The 15,750-nt window shown below is 36.8% G+C and overlaps 1 protein-coding gene across 14 annotated transcripts in view; it reads left to right on the forward strand.

Moving 5' to 3' along the window:
• CLOCK (clock circadian regulator) overlaps positions 1-15,453 on the forward strand; it is a 64,385-nt gene extending 48,932 nt beyond the window's left edge. For 12 of the 14 annotated variants that reach the window (XM_054633604.2, XM_077177526.1, XM_077177525.1 and 9 more), the window contains 11 exons: positions 134-240; positions 691-838; positions 1,045-1,120; positions 2,005-2,146; positions 2,515-2,615; positions 3,525-3,614; positions 4,778-4,936; positions 6,274-6,480; positions 7,543-7,751; positions 8,044-8,314; positions 9,892-15,453. In XM_054633604.2, the coding sequence (XP_054489579.2) occupies positions 134-240; positions 691-838; positions 1,045-1,120; positions 2,005-2,146; positions 2,515-2,615; positions 3,525-3,614; positions 4,778-4,936; positions 6,274-6,480; positions 7,543-7,751; positions 8,044-8,314; positions 9,892-10,071 (1,690 nt within the window). In that variant the 3' untranslated portion in view covers positions 10,072-15,453. The remainder of the gene's footprint in view (positions 1-133; positions 241-690; positions 839-1,044; positions 1,121-2,004; positions 2,147-2,514; positions 2,616-3,524; positions 3,615-4,777; positions 4,937-6,273; positions 6,481-7,542; positions 7,752-8,043; positions 8,315-9,891) is intronic. The other 2 variants (XM_077177535.1, XM_077177534.1) reach the window with 2 other exon arrangements.
• The last annotated feature ends 297 nt before the right edge of the window (positions 15,454-15,750 follow it).

Consider the following 15,750-nt stretch of genomic DNA (forward strand, 5'->3'; position numbering starts at 1 on the left):
TCATAGCTTGTGTTGGGTTTAATTTTTTAATTTTCTTTGGAGCATATACTGTAAACAAGAAAGCTTATATAATTAGTTCTGATTTGTTAGAGATGTGTGTGAAAATAACATTAATTTTTTTTTTATTAATTAGGGCACCTCCGATAATAGGTTATCTTCCATTTGAAGTTTTGGGAACATCAGGCTATGATTATTATCATGTGGATGATCTAGATAATCTGGCAAAATGTCATGAGCATTGTGAGTACAACCAAGTCACTAAAAGAAGCAAAGTTGTTAAATTGATCACTTGTTCTGGTGAAATTTTGTGATATTTTGAATGAAGTGTCTTTATTCCCGTTTGTTTGACATTATTATACTGCTGTTCCATATCTTCTTTTCTTTTGATACAGAACTACAAAACAGATATAACTCTATCTTACAATTCTAGGGTTTCATTGTGGTAAACTGGAGTGCACAGCTCTATGACTAATACTTTTCCAGTTCTTCCAATGGCATTTAAAAGGCTTTATAATGTTGAATAAGTGGAAAAGCTGGTGGAAAATTTTTGAACCTGTTGTTGGTCGTTGTTTTAATCCTGGATTTAGACATGGGTTTGGGCTATATGAACCCGGGGAATAATATTCTTTTAATGTAATTGGAGTATTTACAACCTGGCAAGACAGTAAACTTTATTCTTCATCTTCACAGTAATGCAATATGGGAAAGGGAAGTCATGTTACTACAGATTCCTTACAAAGGGACAGCAATGGATTTGGCTGCAAACTCACTACTATATCACGTATCACCAGTGGAATTCCAGGCCAGAGTTTATTGTCTGTACGCACACTGTTGTAAGGTAGGTTATTTCTTAAAGTAATCCTAGTGGTATGGGAGCTATCTTGATGGTATTTTGGAGGTAGAGAAATTATAGCAGTGTGAAGAATCACTAGAGAACTTCTTGAGATACTTTATAAGCAAGATGGGTTTGAGGAGTTTGGTCTTTGAGGTGTATTTTTCAAATCATCCCATGATATAGTGGTTATCTTTGGTTTGTTCTTCTAGTTATGCAGAAGTTAGAGCAGAAAGACGACGAGAACTTGGTATTGAGGAATCTCTCCCAGAGATAACAGCAGATAAAGTGAGTATTTTATATAATCTTATTTTACATCTTCACATACTAAACAAAATATGCAAGCAAATATATCGCAGCAAATAGTGTTTTATCCCCCAGGAAAGTAAATATTTGATCTCTAAATAATGTGACTATTGAAAATTATCAAGGAAGTCTAGAAAGAGTGTTTAACTCTGCCTGTAACACCCTTATCTTTTCAGAAATTAATGTGCATGTAATTTTAACAGTTATAACACCCATAAGTTTTTATTAAGATCTGATTTCTGCAGTGTAAGATTTCTAAAAAAATGGTCTCCCTTACTGGAAGTACCCATAATCTGAAAACCAAGATCAACACACCAAGAAGGAATTCACAATAGGAAAGTAGAAGCTGTTTAATTGTGTGACTCTATCTGACTTCTTAAAAGTATACAAAATTTGTCTTGAATTAATGTCCTTGGAAGCTCAATGAGTCTTATCAGCTTGTGGAGATGATCTGACATGTTTTACTCTGACAGTTCAGAAATGTTTTCCTTTGGCAGTTTCACAAGTTTAATCTGTCAGTGCTCCTAATGGAACAAACTCATCCTTTCTCAAAAGAATAAGCAGTTCACTCATTACACTGTTGTTCAGAGTGAAATGAGTGGCTACAGAAGGAGCTCAGCTCAGTAGTCAGTTTGTGGCCTAAGTCTGCATGCATTTTGGTTTCTGGGCTTATATAGCTTTGGCTTCCAAGGATAAAAGCCTCAAATGGAAACAGAGATTACAGTCATCAAACAGGTCACTACTTCTGCATGGTCACCTGTGTGAGGGGGTTGATTAGAAACAAAAAGGTCTGAGATATTTTCTAACAGAAATATGCATTGTGCTGGATTAGATAAATTATTGGTTTTTTATGTCTGTCTCTTCAGAGTCAGGACTCTGGGTCTGACAATCACATAAACACAGTGAGTCTCAAAGAAGCACTGGAAAGGTTTGATACCAGCCCCACACCTTCTGCTTCCTCCAGGAGTTCAAGAAAATCTTCACATACTGCAGTATCGGATCATTCATGTAAGCACCAACTATTGAAAACAAAATTGCTTTCCTTAGGAGGGCTTTCTCTACTTAATTTTATTAAATGCATAACTGGCAGTTAATAATCATTTTATGAAAAGTGTGCAGGTGAAAATACCCTTTGTGATGGTTCAGAGATCTGCAGACTACTCTGAAAAAGACTTTTACTTCTAGAGTACAATATCAGACACTAGTACACCCTATTTCAATCCATCAGACTGGTGGATAGTCAGGGGGAAAAAAAAAAGTCCAAGCCTTTACAGTTCTTTTATTCATTAAAAGCTTCCTGTAATTAGTTTGTTGCATTACATAATTGAGATAGCAGTTAAGATGTTTCTTTTTGTTCTATCTCTCAACATTGTCAGCAACACCAACTAAAATGACAGTGGACACTAGCACTCCTCCAAGGCAAGGCTTATCTGGTCATGAAAAGACTGCGCAAAGAAGATCATCTCTGAGCAGTCAGGTAACTTCAGAGAGGAATGTTGTACTTTAGAGTGGAGTTCACCTTTAAAAGCTATTATTAAATCCATATAAGCTTTGTTTTATTTCTTCTAAAAACATGGTTTAAACTTTAAGAGTTTTTCTTGGAATACGCGTCTTAGAATTGCATCATCGGTATTGGTGTAGTAGATTTTAAAGGAATACAATAATTAAGCATATATGTATTTAGGTTTTGTCATTAGGATTTAAAAGAATGTGAATGAATCTCTGCTTTCACTCACACAGAACTTCTTTCTATGATTCTGGATTTTTAATACACACATATATACGTGTAAAATTGCCAGTGTAATGCTATGTGTGTCCCTGTAGAGAACTCAAACAAATCTATGACTTAAGAATATTAGTGAATACTTCCATATCCTTTCTGAAATCTTGGTAGTATGAGAAATTGTCATGCCTCATGTACTTGGTGCATGTTTTCCTGTTGAACTAATACTTTCACTTAATAAACAGAATGCTTATTAAATATGCATTACAATATTATGTATATTAATATATCTAGATTTCTATTAATATAATATATAATATATAATAGTTCTAAAAATCATTAGTTTAAGAATAAATCAAAGGTGTCAACTTCCAAACATGTTGAAATTGAGACTTCTGAAATACTTCTTGTTGTAATTTCTGTTTTTCTGCTTATATATATTTTTAACAGTAGAAAAATTATGTATATATTATGTAGATAATCAATTGGTTTTGTTTTCTTAATTCTTAATAACTAAGGTTAGATATTTCAGGAAACAATTTACTAGTTTATATTATATGTTCATATAATGCTGTTTTGAATTTGACTCTTTAAAGAAATACTTCATGTCAAATATGAAGTTCATTCTCTTATGATTATGGAACAATTTTTTTTTAATCCTAGTCTTTAAGCTCACAGTCTCTTGGACAACCAGTAACACAGCCAGCAATATCTCAGCCTGCAACTTTACAGCTCCAGTCTGGAATGACTCAGGTATGGATTAACTCAATTTATTGTTTGCTATTTTTTAAACAGTCTTGTTCTCCTGCAGTAATGGGCTGCCTGTGGCTTGGGTGGATGCACTGTTCACTGAGAAAAAAACAGTTTGGATGGCCAGACCCAGAGAGTGGTGGTGAATGGAGTTACATCCACCTGGCAGCCAGTCACAAGTGGGGTTCCAGAGGGCTCAGTACTGGGGCCAGTCCAGTTTAATATATTTATTGATGATATGGATTGAAGTCACCATCAGTGAGTTTGCAGATGACACCCAGTTGGGTGAGAGTGTTGATCTGCTGGAGGGCAAGGAGGCTCTGCAGAGGGATCTGGATAGGCTGGATCCATAGGCAAAGAAATTGAGTCCTTTGGTGCCAAATTATTCTCTTGAAATGAGCAAATTCTGTAATTTGACACTTTTGCTTTAGTTTTTTCTTCCTGTTATTTGTATGGATATAGTTTTCAGCCTTGTGCATTAGCAACATAGATATAAAAACAGTTAAAGCTAAAATATTTTAGGGCATGAATTTAAAAATTCATCAATGTGGCTGGCAGCTTTCAGGCATATGCTTATAACACAAGGCTGCTTGGTCTGTGAAATGCTTCTGTGTAATAAGAATAGGATATATTCCTCAGACATCTGCTATAGGCCCCAAGTCAATGTAACCTTTTGATATACTGACTTGGGGCCTATAGCAGATGTCTGAGGAAAAACAGAAGTGGCTAATAGTTTCTCTATGGGCTCAGCCTTCAGCTTTTTGTGACTGAGGGTACTCCCAAGTTATTTGTATGTTTTAGCTCTGGGTGAATCTTTTTTCCTAAACTGGCACAATTATAATTTTTAACATGAGAGAGCTTTAACGTCTACAGTACCATGTAAATTACTAAGGCTAGACACGCACAGACACATGTGTTTGTGATTTGGACACCAGTCAATTTCTTGTGCTATGGAATTCTTTTAGTTCACCAATTCTCGTACATCAACTAAATGTTGATTCTGATTCTGTGATGTTTTCATATGCATTAATTGGTTCTCAGATAATGGTTTATTAGTAGTTTGAAGAGCAATGCTTGATTTATTTGCTTCTGTGGAGGACTGTACTTATCTCTTGTGAATAAAATGTAATTTTTGCTCAGCTTTTAATTTGTTGATTGCACTACAGCCTGTGTTTCAGTTTTCAGCTCAATTAGGAGCAATGCAGCATCTAAAGGACCAGCTAGAGCAAAGAACACGCATGATAGAGGCAAATATTCATCGGCAGCAGGAAGAGTTGCGTAAGATCCAGGAGCAGCTTCAAATTGTTCATGGTCAAGGACTCCAGGTGAGTTATTGTATCACTTACAGGTTTCATCTGTAGAGAATTTAGACATCTGAATTGTGTCTTGGGCATCTAATTCCACAACATGATCCTCCATATTCCCTGTCAGCTGCCATCTGGGCCATATATGTCTAAAATCCATAGTGTCTGAAGCTGCTGTTCCAGAGGTACCTGATGTTTTGCTTCCAGATGTATCTGGAAATGCCCCAGTGTTGAGCAGGTCAAGCCTAGCTTATCACTTAACCTAATTAAATGTAAAAGGATGGAGTGGTCGTTCATTCTTGCAAAGTTTTGCAGCCATTAGAATATTAATCCAAAATCTGCAGGATCTGTTTTTCCCTTTTAGCTCTGAGGATGTTAAATCCATGTTTCTTTGCTTAAACTGTCCTATCAGGCTGAATGGCTCTACTTTGCATGGTAAACTTGAAGGAGTTCCTGAGCCAGAAAGACTGAGGTCTAGAGGGTGCATTACTCAGTCTAGCAGCTGACTACATGATTTCTGATTTTTTTTAACCAGTATATATTTTTCTGGTTTTGTCATTGTCTTTTCAGCAGCTATGCTTGGAAGAAAAGAATTACCCTATTGGGTTTTTCTAGTTAAAAGACCCAAACAAAAAAAAAACCCGATCACCTCAAACTAAGATCTATTTTAAGGAAATAATTTAATATTTTCAGTCTGGATTGTGACTAAAGAATAGAAAAAATACTTCCTGGAAGTATTGAGAATGTTGCTTAAATTCTCTTGGAAGAGTAGGAGTTTCTGGTGTGTGCCATTTTCAGTTGTGTGATATTTAGTGTAAACATGCCAGCAGTAGACTGCCTTATTCATGTCTCAAAAGGAGAGATTCACAGCTCTCCTTTCCATGCAGTGTGGAGGGACCTTGTTCAGGAATGTGAAAACTAGAAAAAATACTTCAGTGATGCACATTCTGCCTTGTTGTAGACTTGGGCCTAACTTTTTGTAAAGAACATAATATTTTTGTGCTGAATTCTGTTTATTACAATAGTGTTGGAAAGTTCAGTATAATCATTACGATTTCCTGATTGTCAGGGAAGATTACATTCTTGGTGCTATGCCTGGGTCTACTAATTCAGAGATTTTCTTCATCTGATTTAGCGTTACTGAGGAATGTCCTACAAAAAGAAGTGTCATTTCAAATATGTTTGTCTACAAATAGATAGTTGTAGGCTACATTACTGGTTAGTCTCTGAATGGTGCTTTTTCTTTAAAACAAATATTGAATGTTAATGTTTAGAACTCTGGAAGTTAGGATTCTGATTCTTACCAGAAAGAGTTGAGTCTCTGAATACTGACCCTATAACTTGTGGAATTTTTTAAGATGTTCTTGCAGCAGTCAGCTTCTGGACTCAACTTTGGTTCTGTGCAGCTTCCTTCTGGAAATTCTTCAACTGTTCAGCAACTTGCACCAATAAACATGCAAGGTCAAGTTGTTCAGACTAATCAGACTCAAAGTGGGATGAACACGGGCCATATAAATACTCCACACATGATACAGCAGCAGCCTTTGCAGAGTACTGCAACACAGGTAAAATTCCATTACTCGATTTGCTGGATTGAATATTTGCTCAAAACCACATCTGAAACACAGCAGCTTCCCTGACATTCGCCTGTATTGAACGAGTGTTTGAGATTGCTTTAAAAATCATTGGCAAGGGTATCAGCAAAAGCCTGATTTAATATTAAGTGGTAGCACGACAAAGTTTGTTGGCAAGATTCACTCTACTACTTACTGGACAGTTAAGGCACAATAAGAAAAAATCAGGCAGCAACAAAACCAAACAAAATCCAGGCAATCAAAACAGAAGTGAACTGAGAACTGTCTAGGGGTGGGTGTGTGTGTGTGTGTCTGTGTGTGTGTGTTTGGGTGCATGTGACAAAACGACTGTGAGGGTAAAGATACAAAGGAACATGGCCTAAAAGCTTAACAGCATTCACCTTATACATTAAATGTAACAATGTAACAAAGAAATAGCTCTTAACTTATACCATAAATTTAACCTTAACGATTTAGCAGAGGCATAACAGTCAACAGCATGTATCGCCACAGAAGCTGTTTCTTCATGCTGAATACTTCTAATGGGTTTGACCATTATGTGTATGAATACTCCATAAACATCTGATCTCTGTGGTCCTCTGTACCCTCCTCTGTACCCTTTTCCACATTCCATACTTCTTTTTGAGATTTGTGGAAAGGCAGACTAGTGATGCATTTTACCATCTCAGCAGTAGGCTAGTTCCAGATTTTCAAGTAAGAAATTCTTGACGTTATGTGTACATTTTACTCTAAGTTGGGCACAGAGATGCTAAAGGAGTAAAAAGATAATTTTGAATAAACAGTATGCAAATAGCTGAAAAATTTACGAAAAAAGAAATAACCTGAACAGAAAAAGAAGTTAATGTAAGATAGATGTCTAAGGTCAAGTCCCATCTCTAAATCCTCAGTCAGTAGAAATACTTGTGTACTTTGAATTAAGAATTCATTTGAATAGAAAAAAACTGGTGGTTTTGAAGTATGGGCTGTGACAGTGAGGAGAACAGCTGTAGTACCTGGCTATTTTCAACTTACTATCTCAAAATTTCTTTCCAGCATAATCAACAAAATGTACTTAGTGGACACAATCAACAGTCTTCTCTTGCCAGTCAGTCACAGAACACAGTCTCAGCACCTTTGTACAACACTATGGTGATTTCTCAGCCAACAGCAGGAAATGTGGTGCAGGTTCCCTCTAGCTTATCGCAGAACAACAACCAGAATGCTGCTGCAGTAACCACTTTTACACAGGACAGACAAATCAGGTAAATCTACAAGACCTGTATTTAAGATAACTTTTTATAACAGTATGCTTATGCAGTTGCACCATATACAAAAGGAACTAAAACAGCATTAAAAAGATCATGTGATTTGTGTTTCAATGGTATGGATACAACCGTTGAAATGAAACTGCTCAAAGTAACATGTTTGCAGGCTTTTCAAAATCCATGTTGTTATAGCAAAATATGGCTTTGAGAAATCTGCTTTTCTCAAGTGTATGTGGTGCTTCATTTTTTTTTTCCTGAAGAGACTCCAAATATCTTTTTCTATTAACAGATTTTCTCAAGGTCAGCAACTTGTAACAAAACTTGTCACGGCCCCAGTAGCATGTGGAGCAGTAATGGTACCAAGTACTATGTTTATGGGACAGGTGGTGACAGCTTATCCCACTTTTGCTGCCCAACAGCAGCAGACACAGACTTTGTCAATAACACAACAGCAACAGCAGCAGCAGCAGCAAAGTCAGCAGGACCATCAGCAGCAGCTCACCACAGTGCAACAACCAGCTCAGTCACAGCTGACCCAGCACCCCCAGCAGTTCCTACAGGTAATGAATGTAGAGCTGTCTACAAATTTTCCCAAGTTCTGTCAGCATTACTTTCAGCATTACTAGGTTATCCAGGGGTGCTTTACCTGAAAACAAAGCACTTAAAATAGTAACCTGTGACAAAGCCAAATGCATGAGGTAAGTTTATTCTGTAGCAGTTCTCTAAAATCCTGTTACTTAGAGGAGAGGTGGTTTTTCCTGCAGTGTTATTCCATGCATTGTCCTGTCTTACATCTTTTTCCCTTTGAATTGCTGCTCTTGATTGACTGTAGGATGAAAAAACAGATGTTTTCTTTAAAACAGTTTACGTTTTCTTTCATTAACTTTACATGTTAATGCAGTAAGGTATGAGAGATGATGGTTGGTCTGGAAAGCAGCACACAGCCCAAAGCAAGACGTGTCCCAATAATATGAGGCATGAAATTCTGTCTGGGCTGCAGGGGAGGCTGAGCAGCAAGTAACTTTGTAAGCAGAGAGTAAGAAGGGAAGAACCTTGTTTTAGTGGAGAAAGAGGAGAGATTGGGTCAAAAGAGAAGGAAGACAAACCCAAGCAGTTTAGAAATAGGAAATCTCTAAAAGAAACAGAAGGTAGAAGGAATTGATGGGGAAATCTGTTGCCATTTGTTGATTCCAGTTAATTACTGGAACATGCATCACCCAGCATCTGGAGTTGGTAAAGGAGATGTAGTGGTGGCTAGAACACTAGAGAGGCTGTTTAGCAGGTTGGTAGTGTCTGTGTCTCTGTTTCTAAATTTAAAAGTTTGTACAATTTTGACTTAATTCTGGTGAAACAGATACGTGAAATATGAAGATCTCAAAAGGTCTGTGCCTACTCTAGAATTTCACTCTAGGCGAAAGTCCAGTATTTTTATATAAACTATTAAAGTGCTAGAATTTGAAGTGAAGTTAATACTCTTTAAAAAGGACAAAAGTGCCTTTTCTACTTCTGTTCACTGGGCCTTTTACAGTCTGATTGTGTAGGTGCAGCAGTTGATGTACTTTACTCTCTGCTGCAGAGCATTTCAGGATTTAAATGTCCTAGTGCATTTGTACCTATCCTTCATTGTTTTATTCAGTAATCTTTTTTTGGTGTTCTAAGAAGAATACTGTTAAAACCAAGTACCATTTCCCACAGTAATAAGTCTCCTTCAGAGGGATGTTGGGGTCTGCAAATGCACCATTTTCTTTGACTGTGCATTTTGTCTGTGGGGAATAAATGTGATCTGTGCCAAATCATGCACTATTTTTTCATTTGACTGCAATGACAGCTACCTACACTTACTCAAATAGATTCTTTACACCCTGCTATGCTTTTGTGGTGTGAAATGAAGACAAATTGCCAGTTATTCCTACCTATCCCCACAGAAATTCCAGAGACCAATTACAGCTGCTTTATTAATTCAGATGCGCTGGTTAAATGTATTAGTATGAACAAATCCTTGCATTGTTTGCTCAGCTTAACTGGCCAAATCTGAAGTTTATTTTGATTGAACCCTCATAAAAAGTTAAAAAGCAGCTGGGCCCGTGTTTCTCAGTGCAGCAGGAAAAAATAATTTTTTTCTATTTTCATGTTTTAGACATCCAGGTTACTTCATGGAAATCAGTCAGCTCAGCTTATTCTCTCTGCTGCTTTCCCACTACAACAAAGCACTTTCACTCAGTCCCACCACCAGCAGCATCAGTCTCAGCAGCAGCAGCAGCTGTCACGACACAGAACTGACAAGATGACTGATCCTTCCAAAGTTCAGCCACAGTAGTGTGGGCGCTGCCTCTTTTTCAAGCAAACTGCCAGGAGGGGCTGCCCCACAAACAGTTGCACTGAAGCTACAGAGGTAACAGTATGAAGGCTTTCTAGCACTGTGGTGTTGAGATCTACTTCTAACTTCTGGAATCTGTTAAGAAAAGCCACAAGATGATGATGGGGACATGGCCAACTTTGAGCGTTGCCCCAGTTTCTGTGTTCTAAAGGATTTGCTGCCATGTTGTAATTTGTCCAGGTGAAATCTCCAAATGTGACTGAAAAGAGAGTGATGCTGAAAATATTGGTATTTTTATCAATCCTGTACATTTTTAAAGTATTAAAACGGACATGGAGCAATTGTTTTGAATTAGCAGGAAAAAATGCCAGAAATATAGTCCAAAAACCATCTAATTTTTTTTCAGATGATTACAGGACAGTAAATATTTTGAAAATGTTGTGTGAAATCCAGTTCTCTGTTGTACAGATGCTGTAAAATATTGTGTATATGTCTGCATAAAAGGAGAAAGAGCAAAATATTTTATATGATGCATGAAAATGTAATCTGTTATTTGTAGGTTTGAATATGTTTCCCTAAATTCTCACGCCATACTCAGACTAATGTTTTCCTCTGTTCTACCCTTTTGTTTACAACATGATGCATCATTATTTTCACCCTTAATGTGGGCACAAGTCTCTTGTTTGTGCTTTGTCCGTGATGTCAGGGTTTGTTCGGTGAGGTATAGTGTGTTGATAAGTTGACTGCTTGAAGTTAAATTATTGATGAAGCTGTTTGAACTGGTGATCATGCATCAGGGTTCAGGACATTCAGATTCGTAAATATCATCCATCATTTCATAATGAATTCATCATTTTATTTGAAAAATAGGAATTTGCACTGCTTTCTTGCGGATGGTTTGGAATTTTATTCCCCAAAGCTATCTTTTGATATAGTTCATAGTTGGAAATATTTATGTAAAAGGTTTAAAAAAAATGACAGTAATTTTCAAGAATGTTTCAGTTATAGGAGTAATTTGCACAAAAATATATTTACATTTAATAACCTTTTGGGCACTTTTTAACCACTTTCTCTGTGGTGAGAATTGTAACTTGTTAAACCATGTTGGAATCTTTTTATTCTCCTTCAAAAATTAGTCAGAACTAATTCAGGGTCATTTTAACAACAACAACAAAACCCATAGTGCCTTGATTTTAATTCAGGTGATAATGTTGAACATCTTGAATTACAATGTCTTGAATCTGTAACCATTTTCAATTTTGAAGTCTTAGCACATTGTCAACCAAACTTGTGTATCTACTTCATAGATATTTCTGTATTGTGTTAATTTAACAGTGGTCTGAGTTGAGACCATGAATATTTTTGACTGGTACTCCCCCTCAGACAGTAGCCAGAAATACAGGAGTCTTAAGAATCTCAGATCTTTAAGGTAATACTCTTAAAAAAAAAAAAAGGAAAAAAAAAAAAAAGGAAACCTTAAAAGACAGGACTCCTTTTGCAGAAGGAAGAATAATAAGCTGATGTTTTAAAATTGTTTTTGGAAGCATTTAAAGTGTGTTTTGGGGGAGATCATGATTGCATTTAACACTACCAGGTATTGATTTAAGAGCTATCACTGAACTAAGACTTCAGAAGGCAACTTCACTTTATAAAGAAAATAAAAAGTTCCAACAGATATGTGCTATTTAAGTAAACGTTGGTAGGTTTTTATGGTACTAGTTTGTGGAAACCAGAACTTGAGAGGAAAATTAACAAATGCTGATAGATCTGATAATTAATTAGAAACAAAAACCAGTAAAAGCAGTTAAAACTAGTGCTAGGGAGAGAAAGCTGGATTAATCTTGAATACTAGGGAGGAGTTGAATGAATGTAACAAATGGTGATGGTCTGTTTTGTACTGTGGAACAGTTTGATTGTATTACTGGATGAACCAAACCCGCAGGAGGTAATACCAGTTTAGCCAAGCCTTTGATGCCGTTGGTTACGTTTTGGGGCCAGCCTTTGCCTCTGCACGTGTCCCAGCATTAGACCTTTGTTATTCCCCAGTCATGAAGCAAGTGCTTGGCACCAAAAAGCCAAGCAGTGAACAAGGAAGGAGAGTGTGAGAAACTCAGTACCAAAGAGAATCCGATTGCTCTCTGCTCCAAAACGCCTATTGCAACCTGGAGCAAGGAACAGATGCCAATACCAAACATAGCAAGAAACACTTTCCCTTCTTTAAAGGGATTTCTGGCATTCTTCAGACTGGGATAATTGTCAGAGACTTGTTTCTCTAAAGTTCTATGTAAAGAAATCCTGCCTTGCTCTGCTATCCCTACCACTCCATTCCACCTGTTTCTATATGAAGCTGCATTGACTAGAGGTCTGTGCTATCACTTCTCTGCCTGATGGAAAATAGGTTAGATACAAATTTCTTTAACCAATTACAATAAAAATATAGTGCTAAAAAATAAAACTGGGAGAGCTTTAATAGTGCTGTTAGAACTACTGAATAATGGTAAAATAGGTGTATTAAGCTATTATACTGAGAATTACAGAAATTAGAGATACCAGCCAGACAGTTAATGATGCAGCTTTTTATATAAAAAAATTTCAGCTTCTCTTCCCATTCTCCCCTCCCCAGATACTCTGGTGTGCTGCTATAGGTCTGTCAGTAAAAAGGCTAAACTAGGAGAGAGAAATCAGATTATGGGATACCGTGGCTGCTGAAAGAGAGTAGAGAAACATATGCTTTGATCAAGAAGCTTTTTGTAGCCTCAGAGAGAGGTCATTCAATTACAGAACTACCAGCTAGTAGAGAAAGGATAGAAGATGGAGAAATTCTAAGGAACTGGAAAAATACAGCACACATTTGAAGAATTCCTGACGTGAATCAGGTGAACTTCACAAAGGCAAGTGTGTAGAACTTAGTCCAGATTGTGTGCAAGTATGGAGATGCTTTGTTCACAAGTAGTGACTAAAAAGTGTATATTAACAGATCTGCAGCTTTCCCTGTTGCTGAATCAATTGCTGAACTGTCCTTGAGTTTTAGTGAGAAGAGGACCAGGCTGTTGCCTCTTTCTTAATTAGCCTTTTGCTTCTGCTGGACTCATTTACTACAGACTTACTTGCAACATCCTGATAAGTAGCATGACAGTGAGTGCTGTGATGCTGCAGGTTCTGGAGCAGAATTGTTGCAGAATGACTCTGACAGAAGGGAAGGGGTCTGTTAAGGGGAGGATTGTGAAGAAATGGGCTGGTGATACATAATGGAGTGAAGAGGATGGCATTAGCATGGAGTTTAGGAGATAGACATTGTCTGCGATGGGTGAGGCTTTGAAGAAAAGTGTTTGGGATAACTTCAGAGAGAAAAAAGAATATAGCTATTTTTATATTATATTTAATATATATTATATTTGTATATAAATATGAAAGGATTCTAGTAGGAGCTCTCCATATGCCTTCCACTTCATCTAGAAGGTTTACCTTCTGCACTACGGTTCCAGTGTGTCACCACCTTCTGTGGGCATCTTGCCTACTGCCAAACACCAAAATTAGTAACCCAGCATCCTTACAAGAAATAGGTTTCATTTCAGCTTTATGTAAAAATGAATAAAGTAAAGATATATCAGGCAGTTTTTCACAGGAAAAAGAAATTATCTTAAGACTTAAATAGCACTTTCTCTTTTTGGTTGGGGGTTGTTTTTTTTTGTTTTGTTTTTTTTTTTTTGGAGTAATAACAAGCACTTTACTGAAAAGACTATTTGAAAAACAGTTTATTTCTTTAGTCAGTGAAACTGTTAAAAAGGGGGCGCAACAAGAAATAACATGTAAAACTGTCAAGAGAGACATTTCTGGAAAATGTTTCTTTATTATGGTGATCCTTGAGGTTTAAAGTGCAGAATTAAAAAGGCTTCTAAAACTAGTTGCCTTTGTGTTTTATATGGCCAGGGGAAGGGATTAGGGATGATAGCTTCCTTGGAAGGAGGCTTTTTAAGTTGCACAGTTGCCTATGAGAGAGAATCATCTGGAGGCTCATTTGCCTGCTCAGTAATTCTAAGTGTCCCTTAGGATTATAAATTGTGTGAAAATGTTATTAAGGTTTAAAGATGTGGCCTTTTTCAAATGTTAAAGTCGATTCAAGAATCATTTATATTTTCAGAGATTTAACCCAGGTATTGTTATGAGTGTTTTAAATGTCACGGCATCAGGAGATGTCAAACGTGTCAGATTCATAAGCTTCTCTATTTGAAATAATTATTAAAATTAGATGTACAGTCAGAGGGCTGGAAAATGGTTATTTTGATTAAAAGGGAAAAGAGACTAGTTTTAATAATTAACCTTTTATTTTTTTACTTATCCCTGGTGGAAAAAATTGAAGAGAATGAAATGAATTTGGATTAAAAAAGACATATTTAAACAAATCATAGTAGATGAGACAGCTGTGAGAGAACATTTGAAATTGTCTTGGTTGTCCATGAGACTGGGTAGTTGCTTTTTCACTACCATGATTTTTAACACTACATTCCTTGTCTTTTTCTTTTTTTGTCTTTTTTAAACAGGTGATTTTAAACTCTGCGATATTTCATGCTATGCCATCTGCATGAATTTTGCCAGCATGATATGCTATATTCAAAGAAAGTATACCTAAATAAAAAGGAAGGGGGGGGGAACAAAACACTGTGTCTGAAAAAAATATTTTATGGCCTAATAACAGAGACCCCAGCTATGACTGAGAGATGCTGCATTAATAGACAATCAATCAATGGGTAATTATTTATGAAACGCTTTTGGGAATGGTCTTAAAGATGTAACTGCTTTGAAAGCAGTCGGTGAGCTGTCTTTTTCTAACAAGAAAGGTAAAAAATATTTATTTTCAAATATATCAGATTGAATTTTGAGTTTTTAAGCAGTGTTGATTTCACAGTGTCTTGGGTTTCAGCTTTGTTTTGTATTTTTTTAACTGGCATTAGATTTATATACGTAAAAGAAAACAAACAGAAAAACCCTAGTGCCGTTCATATTGACGTCAGGAAATGTAGATACAGTTCCCTGGTGTTCATGTGACCATTACTAACTGTCAATTTTTTAACTGAATAAATGTAACTCATTTAAAATTTTGCTTTCTGTAGCTTCTAAGGTTCTAGAGGTTTTTTTCTGAGTTGCTTGATGTCAGTTTTATCCAAGTTTCACAGTGAAGCGCTCTTACCCTTCCCACGACTGTACCAAAGGCACTCTCTCTCCCCCACCCACAGAACTGACTTGTGAGAAGTTGCTTGATGTCACTTTTATCTTCTCTCCCCTACCCAGACAAATGACTTGTGAGATTTCAGTAAAATGCATACTGTATTTTTTCCTTGTCTTCTCTCTGTATCTCTTTATAAACTGATGCCCCACTCTAAAGGCTAGAGACCTCTGATTTGTGTATTTACATTACTGCCTTGGAATTTACTCACACAGCACTTGATTGAGTGTGCACAACTTAAAACTGCTTTCATACCCTCATGTCTACAGCTCCTGTTCTTGCCAAAGGATGGAGAGCACTGTAGCAGGTTTGGTTGGGCAGAGCCCTTCCCTCGTTTTCTGTCATGGGCAAAACACGCCTCTCTAAATTGGTGCCACTCCCCTCCCGGGGTATTTCTTTTGCTGGTGAAATGTCAAAGAACAATATTTTAAAAGGAGGAGAGGTGGTCTGAAATG

The sequence above is a fragment of the Agelaius phoeniceus genome, chromosome 4, assembly GCF_051311805.1.
Source record: "Agelaius phoeniceus isolate bAgePho1 chromosome 4, bAgePho1.hap1, whole genome shotgun sequence".
Lineage (NCBI taxonomy): Eukaryota > Metazoa > Chordata > Aves > Passeriformes > Icteridae > Agelaius > Agelaius phoeniceus.